This window comes from Pipistrellus hanaki (genome assembly GCF_964339955.1).
Source record: "Pipistrellus hanaki genome assembly, chromosome: 2".
In the NCBI taxonomy this organism is placed as follows: Eukaryota; Metazoa; Chordata; class Mammalia; order Chiroptera; family Vespertilionidae; genus Pipistrellus; species Pipistrellus hanaki.
Genome location: NC_140504.1, coordinates 5,863,835 through 5,887,993, shown reverse-complemented (window position 1 = coordinate 5,887,993; position 24,159 = coordinate 5,863,835). Strand labels below are relative to the sequence as shown.

Below are 24,159 nucleotides of genomic sequence, written 5' to 3'. Positions count from 1 at the left end.
CAAAGATTTATGGGAATTTGGAAAGTCGAGGCCGGCATCTCCAGAAGGGAGGCCAAGGGCTGGGGTGTGGGTGCCCGGATTGTCACCAAAAGGAATGGCATTTGGAGCAGCTTTGACATGCCATGCTCACCAGCACCTGTGTGTGCAGCGTGGCCTCTGTGTGGACACGGGACCCCAGGAGACCCGGGGCTGCGGGAAGGTTGCAGTGGCCCATGGGGGAGGCACGGGAGCACACGGAGGGGACAGTGATGATTGCAGGAGCGAGAGCAACACTTTTCTCCAGGAGAACCAGAGAAAAATCTATACAGACGTGTCCCGTGTGGCCCGAGGGGGCTCAGACCATGCATGTGGACAACGGTCAGCGGGTGGTCCTGGAACCGGGAAGCTCAGACATGTCTGGGTCATGCTTGGGAAATACCAGCTGGAGACACCTAGAAACGCCACTTGGACAAGTTTCTACTCTGTCCAGGGGGAACTGGGACAGGGAGAGGGCACCCCTGGCACAGAGGACCCGGCGTCTCAGGTGCAGAAACTCTTTGATGCTCTCCAGGTGAGAGAGCAGGGTAGGGAGGGGCTAGGAAGCCCAGTGGCTTGGGCAGGCACAGAGCCCATGGGATTGGACTCCTCTGCAGCCCCAGGCCCCTCGGGGCCGGGCAACACCTTGCTGCCCACACCTGGATAAACAAGCCATGGCCGGTGGTGCTGTGATAATTCTGTGATGAAATCATGTCCAGGACTCATCTCCTATCACAGCGGTTGTTTACACACTGTACTCCCAGTCTCAGGGCCACTGGTTGATTCCTTGGTCAGTTTGATACGAAGACAAGAGCAGAAGGCACATCTGACCCTGAGAAGATTTTGGGGGCAGGGGCAGGGGGTGGGGTCTCAGTTTCTGAGTCTGCCCATCCCACTAACTGGATAAAAGCAACCTTTGCCTTGTTGGTGACGCCTCACAAGTTGGTCCAAGTACCCATTATCCACGGTACGTCTGTCACCGGGTTGAATTTTCCAGAGCTGTTTGCACAGCCCAGCCAGCCCCGAGCACTCTGGCAGCTACAGCAAGCTCTGTGTGTCCTATGGCTGGACGGCCCCCCGGGCAAGAGGCAGCGGGGCTCCTGTCTGCCTCCTGGGTCCCCAGAGCAAGCCAGCCCAGCGGCTGTCCTTCTTACTGGACCTTCTGCTCAACTCCTGGAGTTGCAAGAAATTATCATGTGGACTGATGTTTAAAAAGCCCTGTGTCTTAGCTGAAACCAGTTTGGGTCAGTGGAGAGAGCATCGGCCTGTGGACTGGAAGGTCCAGGGTTCGATTCTGGTCAAGGGCATGTACCTTGGTTGCGTGCACATCCCCAGTGGAAGGTGTGCAGGAGGCAGCTGATGGATGATTCTCTCTCATCGATGTTTCTAACTCTCTCTCCCTCTCCCTTCCTCTCTATAAAAAAATCAATAAAATATATTTTAAAAAATATTTCTTTATTGATTTCGGAGAGGAAGGGAGAAGGAGAGAGAAATAGAAACATCAATGATGAGAGAGAATCATTGATCGGCTGCCTCCTGGATGCCCCCTACTGGGGATAGAGTCCGAAACCCAGGCATATGCCCTTGGCTAGAATCGAACCAGGGACTCTTCGGTCCACAGGCTGATGCTCTATCCACTGCACCAAACCGGCCAGGGCTTATTATTATTATTTTTTAATTAAAAAAATATTATCTTGGCAGCAAATGGCCAAAGTTGCCAGGCTGATGATCAAGACGACAGCCTCTCCCGCAGCCCCCTGCCAAGGCTGCTCTGTGCACAAGAGCTCAGGGGCACACTCTCAGGGGACGGGGCCCCTGCTGCCCTGGGCGTCAGGATGCTGGTTTTCATTCTGAGAGGGGCCTGGGATGACCCTGGGTACTTGGCTGCCTGCCTCCGCGGTCTGGAGAGGAAGGGCAGGCACGCACCTTTCGCACCAGCTGGGCGAAGTCCGCGCAGTCCCGGGGCGGCAGCCGGAGCAGCGGGCGGGTGCAGGAGTCCAGCGCCGAGCCATGGCCCACGATCAGGATGACGCCTGCTGGGAAGAAGAGCAGCTCAAGGTCCAAGCAGGCAGCGGGAGCGCCTTAGTTAGACTGGAGGTCCCCACAGTTCCTGGGGTGAGCTACCTCCTGGTGCCCCCACACCCTGAGAGGCCCCGGGGGCAGAACAGGAGTGGTTGGGAATTGCCTGGTTATGCAGCCCCGCCTCTCACTGTACATGGCTGGTTCTTCGGAGGGTATCCCATGCTCAGGCAGGGGCTGGGGTGGGACCTCGCCTTGATCTGAGCCACCAGCAGGATCTGAGTGGCCACCTCTTTTGGATAGAGTGGTGGCTGCTGCCCAGCCTCATCTGATTAGCCTGAGAATTATCAGCTGGCTGATCTGATCAGCTTGAAAATTATCAGCTGGCTGATCAGGATGAGCCTGCTGATGACTCACTGTGGGTAAGGACATCCAGCGTCCACTGGCTGAGTGAGTCTCCCTCCGGGGACGGGATCTGGGAGCCAGAGCCTGGACCAAGCAGAGCTGGGGAGGAGGTTCACCCCCAGGGGAGTCAGGGAGGTGTCTGGGCCAGACTCACAGGCTCCACCTAGAGGAGGAAATCCAGCACAGCTCCCTTGGAAGGCCAGGCTGACTCAAGAGCAGTCCCTCCTAAGTGACTATAAATCCTCCAATGAGAGCCTAGACGGAAGCTCCGATCTCCTCTTCCTGCGGTATTTCCTGTTAATTTCACTCTCAGATCTTCGGCCTCCGCTCTCATGGGCGGTTGTTAGGGTGCTGTCCTGGGAGGTGGTATCTCAGACCCCCCGGGAAAGCGAGGAGGTAGCAGGTCATGCCTGCGAAGGGCCCTCCGGTGCCAGGGGATCGCTAGGTTACTAGCGTTTACCTCCAGCCCAGCTGGACTTTGTGTTGCTTCCACACCTCTCACCCTCCTGCCTTGCTCACGCGCTCCTCCTCCTGGGGCGCATTCACCCCCCAATCCTCTTCCTACACAGGGCCGCCTCCTCAGAGCCCCGGCCACCTCCACACGCGTGGACGAAGGAGCTCATTCCCTGCAGGAGGGCACACACGCTGCTCCGTGGACACCGGAGCCGGCGGGGCAGTGGTCCTGCCGCTGAGTCCCCGAAGAGCGGCAGGGGGCCCTTGGAGGGGGGCGCATCCCTGGCGCTGACACTGAGCTGGTGGCGGAGGCTTGAACTGGGGCAGCCAGAGAGGGGAGGGCCGGGGAGGGACCCCGAAAACTCAGTGAAAGGCCCTGTCACTTTCTGTCCTCTGATGTCCTGTGGCAATAACCGTGACAACAATTTTTGATAATTAATCAGATGTCACTGGTTTCCCGAAGTACGTTCCCCGGGTTCAGACCAGTCAGGACAGGCAATGTGACCGTCCTCAGGCCAGGCGTGTTTGGTGCCGGATTCGGCCCGGTGTGGGGTCTCGTCCTGTAGACGTCTCAGGGACCCTCCGGGAGGGGCCCGGCGCTCAGCGGCTGCCCGTGTTCCTGGTCAGAAATTCTTCGTCTCCAGAGCATCTCTGGGATGAGGGACAGGATGGGAAGGACACAGGGTGGGAAGCGGGCCGGTGGCCTCCTCGGACTCTGAGACTCTCCTTCCTGTCATTAGTATTCCTAATATTCCAGATGTTTGTGCCCCTCCCCCAACAGCAGTCAAATCCTTGAGGGTAGAGTGTGTCTTCTTCACTTAGACTGCCCACGTATTGTGTCGGATGCTGGACACATCGCTGTGTTCAAGACATGCTTGCTGGCTTAACTTTCTATAAAACTGACTTCGAACTTGTTACTATGACATTTCCAGTATACCCCAAAGAAGGGTCTGCTGGAACCCACACACCTACCACGGAGCCCCAACAGGTGCCCACATTTAGCCCATTTGTATTGTCTATTCTTTACCCGCTACCCCCTTCCCCAGATTATTTTAGGGTACATCGCAAACATCTTGCCGTCCCACAGTGTTCCTCAGTTTGCACCTCCCAATGACAAGGACTTTGCATTTGTACACAACCATCCCGCTATTCTCACACCTAACAGAATTTACAAAAATTCACTCATATTTGCACATTTCCAAACCATATTCAGGTTTCTCTAGTGGTCTCAATGACACACACATGTGTTTCCCCACCCTCGTGCAAACACGTCCTGACATTTGGTTGTTCGGTTCCCAGTTTCTGTTTCCTGAGAGTCTGGCTCGGGTGGTTTGTGTTGATCTCGCTGTCCTGGGTCCTATCGGCTCTCAGTCCTAGAACTGGGATCCCGGGGCCTACGTGGCGGGGTATATGTGTCTACGGCTTGGTTATCACAGAGGCAGCGATGTCTCTGTTGCTGGGAGTAGGGAGGAGGAGGTTGGAGAATTATCAGGTTCAAAAACGGTCCTGCCTGGCTGGCGTGGCTCAGTGGGTGAGCGTCAACCTATGAACCAGGAGGTCATGGTTTGATTCCTGGTCAGGGCACATGCCTAGGTTGTGGGCTTGATCCCCAGCATGGGGCGTGCATGAGGCAGCCGATCAATGATTCTCTCTCCTTATGGATGTTTCTATCCCTCCCTTCCCCTCCTTTCCACTCTGAAATCAATAAAAATATGTTTTTAAAAATGGTGCAAGTTTCCATCCCAGCGGTAAGACCCCAACTCCCGGCGCTGCTCACCCCCGGCCGGGGAGGCACTCACCGTCCTGCGGGCAGCTGCTGACGATCTGCTCCATGCTCACCGCACACCTGTGCACGTACTCGTCATAGCTCTCCGCGGGCAGGAGGGAGGCAATGGGGAACGCGGGCCTGCGGGGGAGAGAGCGAGCACTGCCACCCTGGCCTGCGTGGCGGGGGTGTGGGGTGGGGTGGAGGGGGGACTGGATTGGGCTGTGGTTACTGGAGAGGGAGTGCCTTCACCAGGCTGGCTCTGCTCAAGGCTCCAGTGTGTGTTCAAACCCGGCCAAGGGCTGGTGCTCAGGCCCACGTGCATTCCCACTGAGCACCACAGGGGCCTGCGATGGCACAATCAGCCACTGGCAGAGAGCAACGAAGGTGCTCTCTTTGAACAAACTTGGAGCCCTTTTCTCAATCGGCCTGGACTTTGGGCTTTAGTGCTTGTCCCTGTAGGGTCCATTCTGCAGGAATCCCGCTAAGTCAGTTTAGTAAGAATCCCCCACCTTATCTGATCCCTCTTCCTGGTATCCAAGCAACCCCTCCCCACAACCCCTCCCAGTCTGACCTGTCTTCTCTGCCTTTAGCAGGAATCCTGTTAGGTCAGTTTAGCAAGAATCAGGACACCCTCTCACTATTTTTTCCCATCTACCAACCCTGCACCCTGCTCGCCCTAATAGCATTCTGAGGTGAGTGCATTCCCCCCCCCCCAAAGCCCCGGTTGCCATGGTCCCTCCTCACCATCTCTAATAAGAATTAGCAAACCCAGCGCAGAAGCCGTGAGCACCGCATACCTGTACTCGGTGCTGACGTTGAAATTCGCCTCCTTCAGCTCATCCAGGGTCATGAGGGCCGGCGTGGTCTTGCCCGTCTCCCACTTGGTCCATTCAAAGATGCCGGGCTCCACTCTCATCTTGATTTTTCTCTCCAGTTTGAGCTCTGCAGTCAGCAGAAAACAAGTGCTCATCATTTTCAGCGTCCGTTTGGCTTTCTGTAAATAAGACTCTTCCTAGGTCTAATAATACCTTTCGGGAATGTGATACTTTTTCCTGGCCAATGCTGTTTTGTGATCACCCAGGGCTCCGCTGTTTCTGAGACAAAAACCACGAGATAGCTGCAAGGTACCCGAGGAGTGGTGACCCTCTGTCCACGAGGGAAGGAGAGCCTCCCAGTCCCCCCACACCACCAGCAGCAGGCCCAGCCCGGTGCCCTTCCTGGTTGCCCAGAGCAACTCTGGGCCTCGCTGTGGGTCAAGGATGAGAGCCCACCAATAAGGACTCGGCCAATCCAACGACCCATGGAAAGGATGGAGCTCATTGTGGAGGGTGCTAGGCGCACAGAGAATCTCCTGACAGACAGACAGACTGAGCACAGTATGTGGAAGGGAGCCATCTTCTGGGATTTTCTGACTCCTCCCAGCTCACCCTTCCCAAGCATTTTATGTTTTGACCAAAATGCCTATGAAGTAAGACCATCTCTTTTTAAGTAGAAAAAAAAAAAAAAAATAGACCGTCCTTAATGCTTTTATTTGAAATGGGAAAACTGCAACTGCATTAAGCTTAAATGCTGGCAATAAAATCAGTTCCCAAAATGTATCCCATGTCCATGGATAGGTTCTTTGCGAGCAGGTTTAGAACAGCGTGAGCCGGGCTGCGGGCCCCTGCACGCTCCCCAGCTGTGCAGGGCCCCGTCCACTGAGAATACATCACACAAAGGAACAGTCAGAAGAGTTCACCAAATGGGGTTGGCCATGCTTCCTTTTGAGGACATCTTGTAGGCCACTGCTCTGTGGTCACTTTGGGAAGTGGTCCATCTGGATGCTCACGGACACGGCATTGAAATAAAGTCTAGCATGTTAGTGTCCCGGATGTCAGTTTGAAAGACGGGTTGGTCATGTCCGAAGACATATGAAGAAGGCTCAGCACCCGTGTTTTTTCTGAATTAGCATAGGATGTGTCAACGTGTGCCCTTTAACAGGCATATAGATAGGCATGTTAATAATGATGATACTAATTTCTTTTTTTAAAGGAAAATGGAAGAGAGAGGGGAAAGACAGAAAGAAACACCGATGTGAGAGAGCATGCCAATTCATCGATTGGCTGACTCCTGCATGAGCCCTGACGAGGACCCGGGCTGGGGAAGAGCCCATAACCAAGGTACGTGGCCTTGACTGGAATTGAACCTGGGACCCTTTGGTCTGCAGGCCAACGCTCTATCCACTGAGCCAAACCAGCCAGGGCAATAATATTCTTATCATATAAAAGAAAAATCAACTCCAGTGGTCCCGCCAGGATTTTACTCCACTGAGCTCACCTTTTTTCTCTACTATTCACTTCCCCTGGCCTCTAACTCCCCACCTTACCTGGCTTACAACCCATAGCCAAGGACCCTCGTCCTCGTGTGTGCACCCCCAGCTCCTCTCCCCTCTCTTGCTTCACTGCACTCACTTCCTGAACCCGCCCAGAGTTAGACCCCGCTCTCCATGTCAGCGCCCGGAGGAAGCCCCATGCCCAGCTGGCAGGCTTCGGTGTGAAGCGCTCCCTGACCTCAGTGGGCTCTGTGTGCTGTCCTGCGGCCATCCTCTGTTTCCAGGCCAAGTCCTGGCCCTTCTCCCTGATGAGATTTCATACCTTCAGAGCTCCCCAAACCTGCAGTGGCCCTCCCCTTTCTCACGCTAGCTGGGGACCTGACCCAGTGTCTCTGAGAAAGAGGAAGCCAGCCCCTCCTCCACATTGGCCCATCCGTGGTGTCTCTGTCCACCTGCTCTCCCTCTGTCCTGCCACCGTGGAGGGCTTGCTGTCTCCGGCATTGTGAATGACGTCATGTCCCTTCTCGCCACACAAGGAGGGCAGGGAGGGCCCAGATGAAGAAGCAGAACTGAGGTCCCCAAATAGCTGCCCCTCCCACAGGACTGGCTTCCCTCTGCAAGGGGGAAGCCCAGCAGCTCTGCCAGGGGCTCTCTGACACACATCAGCCTTTGATGGTGCTGGACAGCTCCCAGCAGCCAGTCCCTTGCTCTAGGAGTCATGCTTTTTGGATCTGGAAGGACCATGGCAGTTTCTAGCTCTCTGGCTTTCTGAATGCCCCTCCTCAGAAGGTTTTCTATTTTTTTAAATTTTTTTAAACAGACCGCCATAGATGGACAGTGTGATGACAAGCCCCGGTACTCAGTTATAATCCTGGCATAGAAATGTGAAGGGGCTCAGAGCCTGCTGACAGTTCTGAGAAGGCTGGTCCATAACTGTCTGGGACTCATGTGTCCATTCATTGCCACTCAGCCAGTTCTCTCCCCTGCTCATCTCTTTGCCCTAAGAGGCCAGAGCAAGCTGAGCAGCTCGCTGAGTTCTCACCCACCTTCCAGGATGTGTTTGGCCGTCTGCACACAGCGGAGGGCCGGGGAGGTGAAGACGGAGGTGATTCGGATGCCGCTGTCCAGTAGTGCTTCTCCTGGAAAAAGCAGGTGGGAAATGCCTCTGTGTAACTGCAAGTTCCCGCGGTGGCAGCTCTGACCGGAGGCTTACCACGTGAGGAAGGCAGGACCTTAATAAGTGGCTTCAAGATCTCCACCCCCTGCTGTACACACCCTGGGCATTCCCTAAAGTACACGGAGCCTGGGGATAGGGTGAGAGGGCACTCTTGTGACTACATTATATTCTGTGGGAGAAAGGAGATCACTATAGATGGCCTGACCCATTAAAAGCAGATATTTCTCCAGCTGCCATAGGAGTCAGAGAGATTAAAATGCAGAGAGATTCAATGTGTAAGAAACTCTACCACTGGCTTCCAAGATGGAGGGGCCAACGTGGCAAGAAATGTGGGTGGTCTCTCGGAACTGAGTGTGGCCCTGTGCTGACAATGGAATGAGAACCTCAGTCCTACAACCACTAGGAACTGACTTCTCCCACAGCCTGATGAGATAGAAACTGCTTCCAAGAGCCTCCACATGGGAACTCAGCTCAGTAACACCTTGACTTCAGGCTTTGAGGCCCAGAGCAGAGAAGCCAGCCACGGTCTGTCTGTGTGTCTGATCTACAGCACTGAGAGCCAACCAGTGGGTGCTTGTTAAGTTCCTGGTAGCTTGTTCTGAAGCGACGGAAACCTGTGGTTCATGGAAGCACACTTTGAACCACACATCCTCTTGCAGCATCAGAGGGCCTCATCCTTGGTAAAGAAGGGGACCTCTTCAGTAGATGATCTAAAGTCAGGATGTTTTAGTAGATGCTGTTGTCATGGGCTGAATTGTGTCCCCCCAAATTCATATTTGGAGTCCTAACCCCCAGTGCCTCAGAATTTGGGTTCCTTTGGGGATGGGGTCTTTACACAAGTGCCCAAGTTATGAGGAGGTTATGGGGGCAGCTCTAATGCAACCTGAGTGCTGTCCTTATAACAAGGGGAAATTGGACACAGAGACAGACACGCATGGAGGGAGGCGACGTGAAGACACAGGGAGAAGACGGCCATCTACGGGCCCAGGAGCGAGCCTGGAGCAGTCCTTCCCTCACCGCCTCAGGAGGAACAAGCCTGCCACACCGTGATCTCTCCACAACTGTGAGACGATCGACTTCTGTGGACGAAGCCACTGGAACTGTGGTGCTTTGTATGGCAGTCCCAGGACATGTGTAGAGAGGGTGACAACTGCCCACATATACACCCGTTCACAGACACTCCCAAATACACACATGGAGTCTGTGCAAATACCCAGGTTGTGAAAACATCCAGGCAAGAATTTAGGAATGAAACACAGAGCTGCAAAGGTATTTTACAGAAAGGACACACATACCCACACACAGTACACCACCCCCCCCCCCCCACATGGTATCTACACACACACACACACACACACATACACAGAAACACACACACACAGCCACTGCATGGTATACAAACTCACATATGGTAATACACATCCACACACATACCCACACACCCACACACAGAAACACACTCCTACACCGCAGTGTGCTGCAGGTGAAGGAGCCCAGGCAGGGCTGTGGGGAGCAGGTCACACTAATCCGTGGGAGTCCCAATTGTGTCATAACCCCAACTCCACGTTAAGTGACCTCCCATCAGTGATCCTGACACCGGCCTTGGTGTGAGCACACTATTTGCACTACTGAACTCGGCAAATGCTACAGAGCTGTCCTGCCTGCCAGGATCGCCAGGGACTAAATGTTTACGTCACACCACTGGGCCGGGAGGGGGCAGGAACACCAGGTCCCGGTGAGTTGCTTCTGTTCGCCAGCTGTGTGACTCGGGAAGCCCACGTGCCTTCCGGAGTCTAGAGTTGAGTTTCTTAATTCATAGAATGAAGACCAGGTGAACTCAACGGCCTCTTCTAAGACATCCATCAGGTGGAACCAGAACCCCAGACATAAAACAAAAGCCCGAAGTGACAGATTTTGAAATAAAATCAAAGAGGGGATGTGCATTTTTTTTTAAATGACATTCTTAGTGCACACAGTGGTCATTAATATTTTCCCTTCCCTTGCCGAAATCGGTTTGGCTCAGCGGTAGAGCGTCAGTCTGCGGACTGAAAGGTCCCAGGTTCGATTCTGGTCAAGAGCATGTACATTGGTTGCGGGCACATCCCCAGTAGTGGGTGTGCAGGAGGCGGCTGGTTTCTCTCTCATCAACGTTTCTAGCTCTCTATCTCTCTCCCTTCCACTCTCTGTAAAAAATCAATTATATATATATAAAATTTTCCCTTCCCTCGCTGTTCTTTTCATACCTTTCATTCCTCCCGAAGTTTCTGAGTCAAATCGCTGAGCTTCCACTTACTTGCTGTGTGACTTTGGGTGACTTACTTAACCTCTCTGTGCCCCAGCTTCCTCATCAGCAGAGTGGGGATCATGCTACTACGGGTCTCAAAGGGCATGCAGCAAGGGCTCACTACTCATGACTGATAACCATTGCCATGATTATTGTTACTGTTCCTAATAGAATGACCCTCCAACATACCTGCTGTTCTGGACTGGAAAATTCCACAGGATGATAACGGCGGGTCGTTTTCAAAGCCTTTGATGCCATTGCTCCGCTGGGGCAGGCTGCAGGGGAAGTTCAGGTCTGGCCGGTAGTACTTCCCTGGAGCACAAACACGCACCGGACGTTTAGTTCCCTCGAGCTAGTGCCACGACACTCCCAAGATCAAGGCCCATGAGAGAAGCATGGTTAGCACTGTTATTACTGTGTTTTCTATCAAATGTGTTCTGCAACACGGATTCAATTCGAGGAGAAGATGCTGCTTTAATGTGCACACATCGCCTCAAACACAGAAACTCAGGTTTCAGCCCCTGAGTCCCCAGACCCTCTCTGTCCTCTCCTGACCCTCCCAGAAGATTCGCTCAGGCAATTTTCCTAATTAAGAACCAAGTGTTTCCATGACTGACAGAGCTTAATTTGATAAGAATCTCAAATTGGCATGAATTAATTAGTGCAATGTGACCATTCCTATAGCTTAAGTGTGTCATATTGCCAATGGGGACAGAATCCATATGGCCGGAGGGGCCCTGCGTTGTGCATTATTCAGTCAATCACTCAAGGCGAGACTGGAATCTGGGGGATTCCTTGGACTCCCGCCTCCCCCGTAGCCCTCATCCTCGGTTCACTTAGAGTCAGTGTTTCCCAAACTTCTCTCATGATGAGAATCACCTGGTGGAGTTGTTAAACTACAGATTCCTGAATCCCAACTAAGAAGTGCTAAACTAGAGCACTTAGGACACTAGTTAAGTATACAATTTTACCTATATGTTCCAAAAAATTCTAGTTTAGCAGTGCTAAACTAGAGCACTTAGGACACTAGTTAAGTATACAATTTTACCTATATGTTCCAAAAAATTCTAGTTTAGCACTTCTTAGTTGGGATTCAGGAATCTGTATTTTAACAACTCCACCAGGTGATTCTCATCATGAGAGAAGTTTGGGAAACACTAACTTAGGGTTTGAATTTGAGCTTTACGTGTCAGTCAGGTGCAAATCCTGGCAGCACCAGGTACTGGTTGTGTGATTAGAAGCAAACGACTTAATCTTCTTTATCAGTTAAAAGGGGAGTGTTTCGATGAATCATTGAGATAATGCTCAGAACCTGGCTCCAGTAAGAAGTCAGTAAATTATCCATTATCCTACAGAGGACACCACTCACACCCAGGCCTCACCTGGAATCAGAGCAGAGGCCAGCAGCGCCCCCAAATGCCCTGTTGTTGTTGTTGTTGTTGTTGTTGTTATTATTATTATTATTATTATTATTATTATTATTATTTTACAGAGAGGAAGAGAGAGGGATAGAGAGTTAGAAACATCATGAGAGAATCATCAATCAGCTGCCTCTTGCACACCCCCTACTGGGGATGTGCCTGCAACCAAGGTACGTGCCCTTGACCGGAATCGAACCTGGGACCTTTCAGTCCTCAGGCCAACGCTCTATCCACTGAACCAAACCGGTTTCTGCTGCCCTGTTATTATTGATTAAAAGGTCTGTCTGTGACATGCAGATGAATTAGAGACTGTGAGCACTCACTTTATAAAAGGGTTCTTTATCCTGTATAAAGATCCACCAGGAGTTTCCTTTAAGCTGGTAATTTCAGTGCCTTAAAATATTTTCCCTAATAGGTGTCTTGATCTTTTGTCTAGATGACCAAATACTCTTCCTCATTTCCACCTATTGTCCTATTGTTTCTTCCCCGAAACTTGGTGTCTCTAGACCTTGTTTTGTAGAAACAACCACAGCACTACCTCTGTGGGTTTTTAGAGGTATATCCAGTCATCATGCCATCCGCTCAGAATTTTCCTGGTGTGTGCTGGTCATCTGCCAATGGTTTTTCTCATTCACTTCCTCCTTTCTTGGCCTGCTGGGCTCCTGGAGGGATCCCCAAGGGCTGGACAACCCAGCTTCTGTGAACGGATTTTATCACTGTGTTCATTCGATACCTTCATGTATGCAGTTAGCCTTGGCTTAGAAATGGTGGGGGACAAACACTGATACAGGCATGGATCCTCAGTACGAAGATCAGCTTGTGGGTATGTTGTATTTCCAAGCACTATTCTTAGTCTTGGCATCCAGAGGGGTACAGTTGGGGTGAGCAAGAGACATGTTCAAAAATATGTCGTTTGGTTGAGAAAGATAGCCACACATGATAGGGAAATGACCACCGCAGCGAAGACCAGCTGGGAGAGATTGAGCGATTTGGTTGTGAGATAGGGTACATGTCGTCACATGAGGGTTCAGAGACCGCAGGCCAGGGTGACTTGCTTGGAAGTCAGGGCTGCACTCACTGACCAAATACTGTGCATGCTGCGGAAGTAAGCGGACTGGCACGTGTCACATCAGTGGACTTGCTTACTATTGAAGCCATTCCTCCATCTTCCACAACGCATTTGACCTAAGGGACTCATAGCGCACACTCTCAAATGCTCCCATGTAGGGAAGATGTAGCATGCCTCCATTCCCTGTGTACAATGATACGGAACCGTTCTAAAGCATGGTACCCTGGGGAATCTAGCTCAGAAACCCGGAAAGTGGTCTCAGTTGTTAGATTCATCTTGTTTCTGTGGTTAGAGGCAGCCCGGCCTGGACCCACCGTCAGGAGTGGAGCACTGCTGCAGCCACGACTTCCCGAAGATTTGGTCCACTCTCTCCCCGTGGCGCACCACCAGCACGCTTCTCCTCACGATGGCGGCCTGCGACGGAGGAAGGGAAGAAAAGTTGGGGTAAGCAATTGACATGTTAAAAAATATATCCATCCGTTGAATCGTATAGCCAAACATTGTTAAAATGTGCAATGTAACATCTGCATTAAAAGACTTCTTCAAAAAAAGAAGCCATCCAACAGCTGGCCTGGGAATGGGTGCCTTCCTTCCTTGTTCTGTAGCTACAGACCATTTTACCACCGTCACCCCAGGGAAAGGGGACTCGGAATTGCAGATGCCAATGTCTTTAATTTCTTTAATTGTCACATTATCCTATATAATAAAAGCTTAATATGCCAAGTGTCTGGCCATCTGGATGTCCATTCAACCAATCAAAGTGTAATATGCTAATGATATGCTAAGGCCGCTCAACCACTTGACATGCACTGACCATCTGGGTGCAGATGCTCTGATCAGTAAGTTAACTTGCTGCGGGGGTCCAGCCAATTGGGACTGAGCAAGACATGCCCTGGAGGCCTCTTTTGAACCCTCCCCAGCTGGCCTCCCACATCCCTTCCCAGCCCCAATCGTGCATCAGTAAGGTCTCTCAGACTGGCCTGTGCCCTCTCGTAATCCAGGACTCCTCAGGGGGTGTTGGAGAGCCAGTTTCAGCCCAATCCCACAGGCCAGGCTAAGGGACCCCACTGATGCATGAGTTCGTGCACCAGGCCTCTAGTAAAGGAAACGAAAACACACACACACACACACACACACACACACACACACACACAACAAAAACACAAAATGCCCAAATCATAGCACATTAACTTCTCTACTCTTTGGTCTCTTCCAAGTCCTTATCCCTTGTCTTAGTCCATTCCAGCTGCTCTAACAGAACACCACACATGGGTGCCTTATAAGCAACAGACATTTATTGCTCCCAGTTCTGGAGGTGGGAAGTGCCAGAGATCAGGGTGCCAGTGTGGTTGAGTGAGGGCCCTCCTCTTAGTTGCAGACTTCTCTCTGTGTCCTCGCATGGTGGAAGGGGCAAGGGAGCTCCTGGGTCTCCTTTATAAGGGCACTAATCCCACTCACAAGGGCTTCACCCTCAGGATGGGAGCACCTCCCAAAGGCCCCGCCTGTTAATACCATCACCCCGGGCCTAGGGACCAGGCAAAGGAAGTGCCATGATCATCTGTTACTGGAGTGTGCAGCTGTTTGGTTCTGGATGCCAACACCCACCTCCTAGGGCGGAGCTCCAGGTGGAAAGCTGTCTTGCTGTCTCACAAATTTGAATATGGTGGCTCTGGGGTTGCCTATACTGATATCAGGATGCCTATCCCCTCCAAGAATGAATATTAAAATATCCTGTCCCGTTCCCTCATCCCTACTTGATCCGCAAATAGTTTGCAAGGGACATCCTGTCTGCTTACTGACCATCCTAAAGTACTCTCGGGCGTTGGGATGAGGTTTTGGACTCGGGGCATTTTCCCCCCTAGAAGATTCTGGATCACTTTAATTTTGAAAAGCAGAGTTTAGCAACAAGAATATTTAGATAGAGTGAAAGGTCCGTGGGGAATGGAATGACCGAGCCCTGGAGTCCACGGAACAACATGGTTCTGCGGACTCTTTAGTCATGAGGCTCTTTATGTGTGTCCTGTGGCTGCTGCAGCCAAGTGCCACCCATTAGGTGGCTTTAAACAAAATAAATGTATTCCCTCAGAGTTCTGGGTAATAGAAATTCAAAATCAGGGTGTCTGAGAGGCCACGCTCCCTCAGAGGTTATAGAGGAGGGCTCCTCCTATCACTGAGGACATTATTCAGCCACTACATGTCCATTTTCCCACACTGGATGCCACAGTTTTCTTTTCTTGCTGTTTGGAAGGGGTGCCCGCAGACCAGGTGAGAGGGCTCAGTCCTCAGGAGGAGCATGCTGGGTTCCCATGCATTTAAAGCACCAGGGAGTTTGGACACAGGCTGAGCGATGGCATGTCTTTCATTCCAGCTTCTCCCTGCCTGGAAAGGGGATCACAGCCACTGGGAAGCTCCTGGCTTATGTCTGCTCTCATACTCGAGTCCAGGCTCCACTGCGCCTTCCAGAGCCTGGGCAGTTTGGGGGGTGGGAGCCCTGTTTTTGTCTCTGTGGCTGGCATGTTCCTCTGCCCTGGTCCATTCTCTTCCCTGGTCTATTCTCTGCCCTCGTCCATTCTCTACCCTGGTCCATTCTCTCTAACTGAAGACCTGGCTAACGGCGATATAGGGCCGCCTCCTCAGCTTTTGTCTGAACTGAGCCCACCCCAACCTGGAGGTAGCCTCCAGGGGACTGATGGGTGCTTGGGGATGGAGTTTTGGATTGAGGGTGATTCAGATGGGAGTCCTGATCAAGGCCCTTAGAGGTCATTCCATGGTTTATCCCATGAGACTTATGGGCTGTGCCTGAGCCAGGCTCTGGGACACAGGAGTGAGCCAGAGGCTGTGGCTCTGCCCAGAGGGCCAGTCTCTGAGCCCCCAGGGCCTGGCCTGCACTGGACAAGGGACATCCCGTCTCATGTAATTCTTGAAACGGCCCCATGTGGGGAGCGTTTAGGTGTCTGCACTCCAACAGCTTCCCAGCCTCTGCAGGCCTCAGTCTTCAGATCTGTAAATTGGGGACGGAGTGGGATTAACACCCCCTGTGCTGGTTGGGGTGGTAGTGGCTGGAATGAGAGCCTGAAGGAATGGGTGTGGCACAGAGTGGGGGCGTGGAGGGACTGCTCACTCAAGCCACAGAGGCATGTGCGCTGGAGAGGAACTGGCCAGGGGCCAGCTGAGGTGCTGCCCAGTCCCGGGGTTCCCCATAGGGAAGGCTGGATGCTGCCTGCTCCTTGGGGGCCCTCCCTGCCCGTGACCTTCACCCCTGATGCGCCCCATGCAGGTGGTGGGATCAGACACCCTTGCTGTGCCCCAGACCCAGGTCCCGAGGCTGCCATTGTCCCCTGTCACCTCCTTACCTCTCAGACTTGAAAGCTCAGAAGCTCTATCTTTTGGGGCCTAAGAGGGAGGGGACTTCATCAGGGTCACGCAGCTTGTCAGGAGAGAATCGGGGGAGAGCGCTAGATTCCAGGCAGGGCTGTGTCCCTGTCCCTTCCCTGCACTGTGAACTAGCGTCTTGATGTCTTGGTGAGTTGCAGCCATGTGCTCCCTATTCTTGCAGACTCAGCAGGCACCTCTGGAGCACAGGCCAGTTCATGGCCGTAGTGTGTATGTGTGGGGGTGGGGTGGGGGGAGTTTACCTTTTCCACAGGTGACAGAGCAGCATGGTACCTCAGCCCCGAAGGGGAGGGCCTCCTGCCACCCCACCCTGCCTGTGCTTTACCCCGGGAAGCAGGGGGCTATGTGTCCATAGAACAAAGGCCACACCTGGGAGGGGTGTCTCCTCAGACTTCATATGAAGGGCCCCCTCACCTGTAAGGCCTGCAGGCTGCCTGCGCTCCTTGGCCGCGGCGGGGGAAGGAGCTCCCCATTCCGTCTGCTGCTGGCTTCAGCGTCCTTCCTGAGGTTCGGGTCCAGGGCCAGACTGAAGGTGTACGTCCTGCGGGAGAGGAGCCGAGGCCCCGCGTCAGGATGACGTGGGACGCTCTGGTCTCCCACGAGCACGGGAAGGTGCACGCTCAGATAGAAGGTCATGGCGGAGGCAAGCGAAAGGATGAGCTCAAAGAGCTCCATGCTCAGCACATAAAAGATCCCGAGGAAATGGTGGCCATTTGTCACCACATCGCCACCCGGTCACCAGACCTCTAAGTTGAAGTCCTGGATCTTTGGGACCTCAGAATATGACACTATTTGGAGATAGCAGGTCTTTAAAGAGGCAATGAAGATAAAATGAGGTCATTAGGGTGGGCCTTCTAAGAAGAGGTGACTAGGACAGAGACACTCACAGAGGGACAACCATGTGATTCTAGTCAAGGGCACAAACCTTAGTTGCAGGCTTGGTTGCAACCCAGGCACTTGCGCAGGCAACCCATCGATGTGTCTCTCTCACATTGATGTTTCTTTCTCTCCCTCCATTCCATTCTCTCTCTAAAAACAAAAACAAAAATTAATGGAAAATTATCCTTGGGTAAGGATGAACAAAAACAAACAAACAAATAAAAAAATGTTTAAGAAAAAGAGAAACAGATCTAAATGTGCTTTCAAAGCTCTCCCAGAGAGTCCAGAAATCAGAAATACACTATTTAAACTGCCTTCCATTTTAAAATAATTTTCTGTTTAATTCTTAGCTTTGCCAGGAATTGATTTCAGTGTATGATGTGAAGTCATGTAAAATACCACTTACTTTACACCCATTTCTTTCCCTACTTACTTTCTTTAAATATGCTTTAAAATTGATTTTTAGAGAGAGAGGATGGGAGATAGATAGAGAGATTGAAACATCAATGAGAGAGAAACTTCATAGATCAGCTGCCTTGAGCCCACAACCTAGGCGTGTGCCCTGACCTGGAATTGAACTGGTGATCTGTTGGTTCCTTGATCGATGTTCAACCACTGAACCGCACTGGCCAGGCTATTCCCCTGTTTCTGATGTAGCTATTAGATGCAAACTTCCCAATATCTCATGTATACTGATATATTAGCTGTTTTGTCTCACTGATCTGTGTTTTCTTTTTCCCTCCAGCCAAAACCATATTAGAGATTGTCACACAGTTTTAACATCTGGTAGGGGAACTACACTGATTATTTTTATTTTCCCAGTGTATCTCTCCTGTTTATTCTTCCAGATAAACTTTTCAGTTGTCCACTGAAGTTCCAGAAAACAGCACCACTGGGATTTTCCCTGGAATTTTTTAACCTGGAAATGACTCCAGGAGGCATCACTATGTTCACATGATTCATTCTTTCCAATCACGAACGTGGTGTGTTCCTACTTATTGGCCTGTTTGTAGAGTTTGCATTTCTCTTATGGAGGCCTCAGAGCCCCGAGTTCTCATCAAATCGCTAGCTCCCGAGCCCCCATCCTGAGGTCCTGAGGAGGAACAGAGCCGGGAGCATCTCAGGGCACCTGTCCTGCATCTCAACCACCCAGCTCCTCAGCTTGCCTGCTTCCACCCCCATGGACCACATGCCTTGGACCATTCATTGCCCTCGTGGTGTCTTGCTTTAGTCAATGCATTGCTTACACCGCCTGCAGCTTGTACCTTCTCTTTCCACGATGTCACCTGTCCCGTCTCGAGCTGTAAACTCCTGTGGGTGGTAACCAGGTCGAACGGACTCAGCTTGTGCATATGACATGCGAGCGTTAGCTGCGCACAGGCCCGGAACACGGATACTATGGTCGGACCATTGACATTTCCCACTTCACATGCACACGCGCTCAGCAGCGAGGGCGCTATTCATAGAGTCTCCGCTGACACAGGAAATGGTGGCTGGTTTTCTCTTCCTGGAGGCGAGGGGGGGGGGGGGACACTGCACCCTGCGTGCGGCTCACCGTGGAGATAGCAGCCTCGCTATCTGTAAATAACATCTGTGCGATTTACAGTTAGACGCCAACTCGACTTGTTTTTGCTAGTATTTCAAGTGCAGTACGATCAAAATGCCAATGGGACTGGCAAAGAGAGGAGAAAGGACCTCATAGTTTAATATTTCTGTTTTTGTTTTTTTCTTCTTTAACTTAAAAGACACACCCACTGGCTAACTTATACCATAGATGTGTTTACATCCTCCTGGCTTTTAAAAGGGGTTGGTTGTGTGGATAACGTCCCTGTGTTAGTTGCTAAAGCCTCCATAACAAGGTACCACAGCCTGGGCGGCCTAAGCAACAGAATTTACTCTCTCACAGTCTGGAGGCTGGAAGTCCCAGATCAGGGTATTGGCAGGGTGGGTTCCTCCTGAGGCCTCTCTCTTTGGCTAGGAGACGGCTGACTTCTCCCTGTCCCCTCACGTGGCCATCCTCGGTGTGTCTGTGTCCTGATCTCCTCTCCTCATAGGACCTCAGTCAGATTGCATTAGTGCCCACTCTAACTGCCTCTTTCCCACCAAATCTCCTCCTCAAAGACCCCTCCTCCAAGCACAGTCACATCTTGGGGTGCCGGGAGTCAGGGCTTCACCATATGCGTTTTGGGCGGACACCATTCAGCCCAGAACAATACCATCATTCCATTACTCACGTTGTGGTTTTGCAAAGTTACCGGCTCCGTGTTGGACACCTCCTCTGACTGAATGTTCTCTAAGCCCTGCCCTCTGCGCCTCTCTGCTCTTGGTCTATGATTTGCTTGCTATGGACACTGTTCTGTGCGGAGGATTGAAAACTGCTGCAATTCAAGATTGCAGTCCTCCATCACCTCTGATTCCTTTCTTCACAGTAACAGATAAACATCGTCATGTGAATTGTTGTCAAGGAAATTCAGGCTGCTGGAACCAGCAGTGGATAGGCTGAGGATGTTGTACTGGTGAGGGGTGCCTGATGTTTGAGTTGCCAAGCAACGAGCATTGTAGCTGCAGACTCACACCTGGAAGTGTGTCCCTGAGGGACTCCTCCGGCCTCTGCTCCCAGGTGCTGGGAGGCCGGCCTTTCTTGCTGACTGGGCTGCACAAGCCGACCAGTGCAGGGGCCAGGGGTGAGTCCTGCCGTTGATGCTGGAGGGCAGTGGTCGGCAAACTATGGCTTGTTAGCTGTGGTTTGCCACTCTGTTGACTAATGAATTTGCCAACCACTGGGATAGGGGCTTAATTACAGGAACAGCAACAGCCTGTAATTATTGGAATAGAGAGTCTAGCTCAGTGGTCGGCAAACTCATTATTCAACAGAGCGACAAACTGTGGCTTGCGAGCAGCAGTTTGCAGACCACTGCTGTAGGGGTATCTACATCTGCCCACAGCTAAGCTGGCATCTGGACAGTGCCATCTGACCACAAGCCCCACTACTCAAAGCTTTTTTTTTTAAAGCACAGTTTTGGCAGTTTTAGAAGGCGTGGCTGGGACCTGGAGTCTGACAGCACACTGGCTGTCTGCCATTCTGACCAAGAATCATGTCACAGTCTGTCTCACTGCTTCTCCAGGAAGGATGGGCTGCTTCTAAAATGCAGCCAAGCAGACACCCCACAGCCTAGCCTAGCACTCACTTTTCTCTCCTTTGGTTGCAGTTTTCATTAATACTGATTAATTCCTAAGGGGAAATTTGTCTCTGAGAACAGTCCCAGAAATGTCAGGCTTAAAGGCTGGAATGACTATTTTGGTGACAGACATTAATTGTGAAGTAAAAAATGTTATAGCCACACGCTTATCTGCTACAGGGTCTTTTAGAAGCATCCAGGTTGCCACTTGCCTGGTGACAGTGAAGCTCTCTGGAAGGACCAGCTGAAGGACAAGGGCCTGGGGGAGTCCCATGACCCCCGGAACTCAGTCTGTTAGGCTGGAACCAGCATCTCCTCTCCTGCTGGAATAGTGTCTTGGATCGAATGAGGATGGAGTTGGTACTAAGAGGATGCAAAGCTCTTCCTTAACTGTGTGACATCACCCAGCCTCTCTGCCCCGGGGTCTGAGGGTGCTCAGCCCTCCAGAGGGAGGGAGGGAGGGAGGTGATGATCCCTGCAGTTCCTGGGGGCACCACGACCCTATGATTTTGTGGGGGCCATGGGACCCATGGCCCTGTCTACCCCTGCACAATTGTGCTTCTCCAGAGCAACTGGTTTGCCCGCCTGTGGATGGCTGTGGGCATTTGGTAGAAGCCACGGCCCTGCTCCCATGGAGAGCTTGGAGCCGGGACCTCCCAGCATGCACGTGGGGTGCAAACCTCAGCCCCGGATCGTCTGACTTCTCTCCCTCTGACCCAATTTCCTTATAATCTTTACTTTTAAAATGGATTAAATTCCACTTTGAATAAGTGTTACATTTATAGGGTACAAAAGTAAAAATTAAAAAATGGTTCTAGAAAGTCTTCCTCCCATGGCTGTCCTACCCTCCCAGCTTCAACTCCTAAACCCACCGGTAACCACTGTTAGAAGTTTCTAGAGATCTTCCTTTCCAGGGAACTTTGAGACAGAGGCTTGCCTAAAATATATATCATGCATGTATATGCATAGCCAAGTATGTTTAACTTCATCCTTTCTCCACAAATGGTACTATATACACTGTTCTGCAACGTACCTAGGACTTTTTTCAAGTCAGTACGTAAAACACTTTCTCATGACTATTTTAAAAAATTGCAACTATTCAATTGTGTGGATGTACCACAGTTCAGCTCACTGGCTTATTTTTAAATGTAGCTATCTCTTCCATAGGCAGTTTAGGTCTTGGTTGAAAGCATACACACACCTTTTCCCAGTTACTCACTCAAATGCCAAAGGTGCTGCTGTGAAGAGATTTTTCAGATGTGATTAAAGTCCTTAATCAGTTGACTATAAGTTAATCAAAAGGGGGAGTGCCCTGGCTGGGCTTGAAAGGTCTTTAAAAAAGGCTTCGGGCTTCCCTGAGCTCAGAGAGTCTGAGTAGCAGCTGTGTCTGCAACTGCTCATCCCTCTGCCCATGCAAGGTATGTATTTGTATGCAAGTTTACTGGATGGTCACACTAGACCACCAGCTTTCACTTGCCCATAGTTTCCAGGCAGCTGTGGGCTCCTTCCCATCCCTCTTGCCTGTGCTTGCTTGGCCAGTCCCAACAACTGCACAAGGAAACTCCCTGTAATAAATCCATATATTTACATGTACATACATGTGTGCAATGCATGTATATGTTATAATACAAATAATACAAGTAATATGACAAAATATAAATTATATTATAAATAATTATATGTTACCTACACACACACACACACACACACACACACACACAAACAGAGGGTGGGCCAAAAGTAGGTTTACAGCCTTAACCAGTTTGGCTCAGTGGTTTAGAGGATCAGCCTACGGACTGAAGAGTCCCAGGTTCGATTCCAGTCAAGGGCATGTACTTTGGCTGTGGGCACATCCCAGTAGGGAGTGTGCAGGAGGCAGCTGAATTGAAGTTTCTAATTCTCTATCCCTCTCCCTCTCCCTTCTTCTCTCTAAAAAAAAAAAATCAATAAAATATATATTTTTAAAAAGTATGGAAAGTAATACAATAATCCTATATAATAAAGAGGTAATACGCAAATTGACCCTTACTTCATCATGCTGTCACAAGATGGCTGCACCCATAGTGGACTCTTTGGTTTCTGACCACAGAGTTCCTGTTCTGGAACTTACCTAGGATTTCACATTACTAGGTAACACCAGATGGCTGTGCCCACAGCAGAGGTGGGGTTCCCATAATGAGCGATCAGCAGGGACCTGAGGCTGTGTGTGCTGGGCCAGGGTGGGGGACCTGATGTTTTGCCCCCTGCCTGGCAGGGTTTGATAGGGGTGGGACTAGTTGGGCCCGGATCTCACGCAATGCAGGGGGGTGGGAGGATAGGGGGGGAGGAGGGAGAGGAGGGACTGGCCGGGTCTGGGTCTTGTGAGATTTCAAGGTGCATGCGGTTGGGCGGGGACTTGACTCTGGGTCCCATGGCGTGCCCCAGACTCTGACAGGAGGGAGATTTTCATATACATTTTACGAATTTTCTTCCATCTTTAACACTTCTATTATAGAGAAAAGGCAAATAGCAATATTAAAATATTTCCTCTAATTAACTCCCTTTTTAATATGCATGAATTTCGTGCACCAGGCTACTAGTAAATAAATAATAATCCAAGAATAACCTCTTGTTTTGCATACTCACAATTGTAAACCTACTTGGGCCCCACCTTATGTAATATAAAAATTACTGGTTAAACCTAAATAGAAGTATGGGTGTTAGAGGTGTTGTTGGTGAATAGTCAGAGGGAGTGACACAAACATTACAGGAAACTGAAGGAAGGAGTGTCCTTATGTAGTGGAAAAAAGTCCAGTGAAATTGTCTGTGGAAAGCAGAGCTTGTAAGTGAGGAAGTAGGTTATGTAGCTAAGGACACGTCTATGCAGTGTGTTAAAGGTGTGAGGAGAGAGAATCGAGGGAAGCCTTGTTAAATAAGCGGAAGCAGCACTTGGCGATTGTGGAAATCCTCAGACTCTTCAGGTGATGGTAAAGATGCTAAAATTAAGAAATCCCAGCCCCGCCAGTGTGGCTCAGGGCTGAGTATAAACCCATGAACCAGGAGGTCATGGTTTGATTTCTGTTCAGGCACAGGCCTGGGTTGCTGGCTTGGTCCCCCATGTAAGAGGCAGCTGATCAATGATTCACTCTCATCATGGATGCTTCTATCTCTCTCTCTCCCTTCCTCTTTCTGAAACCAATAAAAACATAAATTCCAGTTGAACATGAAGTCGTGAGGAGTGACTGATATTAATTGTGAAATAACTGCTCTGAGGAAATGAATTCCGTCAACAACCATGTGAGCTTGTGGGAAGACTCCCAGCCTCAGATAAGCCCCCGGCCCCAGCCAAACCTCCAAACCTGACTGCAGCCTTGGGAGCCCCTGAGCTAAGCCATGGCCAGACTCCTGACCCGTGGAAACGGGGGGATGTGGTGTAGCTGGTAAGGACATGATTACACAGCAATAGGACACTAAGAATGCACCGGAGGACTCTACAGTTTATACACTGGGTGGAAGGATAAGTGAACCCAAGCATAGGACCTCTGATGGTCATTTATGTCCATATGAAGGAAGCGGTATTCTGCAGTCTTTTGGGATTAGATCTTAGAAGCCATTAGAGCAGGGGTCTTAAAACTACGGCCCGCGGGCCACATGCGGCCCGCAGAGGAGTCTGATCCGGCCCGCCAAGTTTTTTGGGCATGAGCGCAGCCGAGGTGTTACAGTAGGAATTAGCAGTTCATATAGTCCGGCCCTCCAGCTCTCTGAGGGACCGTGATCTGGCCCCCACTTTAAAAAGTTTGAGGACCC

At 51.0% G+C, this 24,159-nt stretch overlaps 1 protein-coding gene across 2 annotated transcripts in view; it reads right to left on the bottom strand.

Annotated features, from left to right (window-relative positions):
- UBASH3A (ubiquitin associated and SH3 domain containing A) overlaps positions 1–24,159 on the bottom strand; it is a 38,497-nt gene that overhangs the window by 1,658 nt on the left and 12,680 nt on the right. The window contains exons 7-13 of one of the 2 annotated variants that reach the window (XM_084873635.1): positions 16,730–16,856; positions 13,237–13,336; positions 10,622–10,744; positions 8,018–8,110; positions 5,458–5,602; positions 4,692–4,798; positions 1,942–2,048 (exon numbers count right to left, since the gene is read on the bottom strand). In XM_084873635.1, coding sequence (XP_084729761.1) covers positions 1,942–2,048; positions 4,692–4,798; positions 5,458–5,602; positions 8,018–8,110; positions 10,622–10,744; positions 13,237–13,336; positions 16,730–16,856 — 802 coding nt within the window. The remainder of the gene's footprint in view (positions 1–1,941; positions 2,049–4,691; positions 4,799–5,457; positions 5,603–8,017; positions 8,111–10,621; positions 10,745–13,236; positions 13,337–16,729; positions 16,857–24,159) is intronic. The other variant, XM_084873636.1, reaches the window with a different exon arrangement.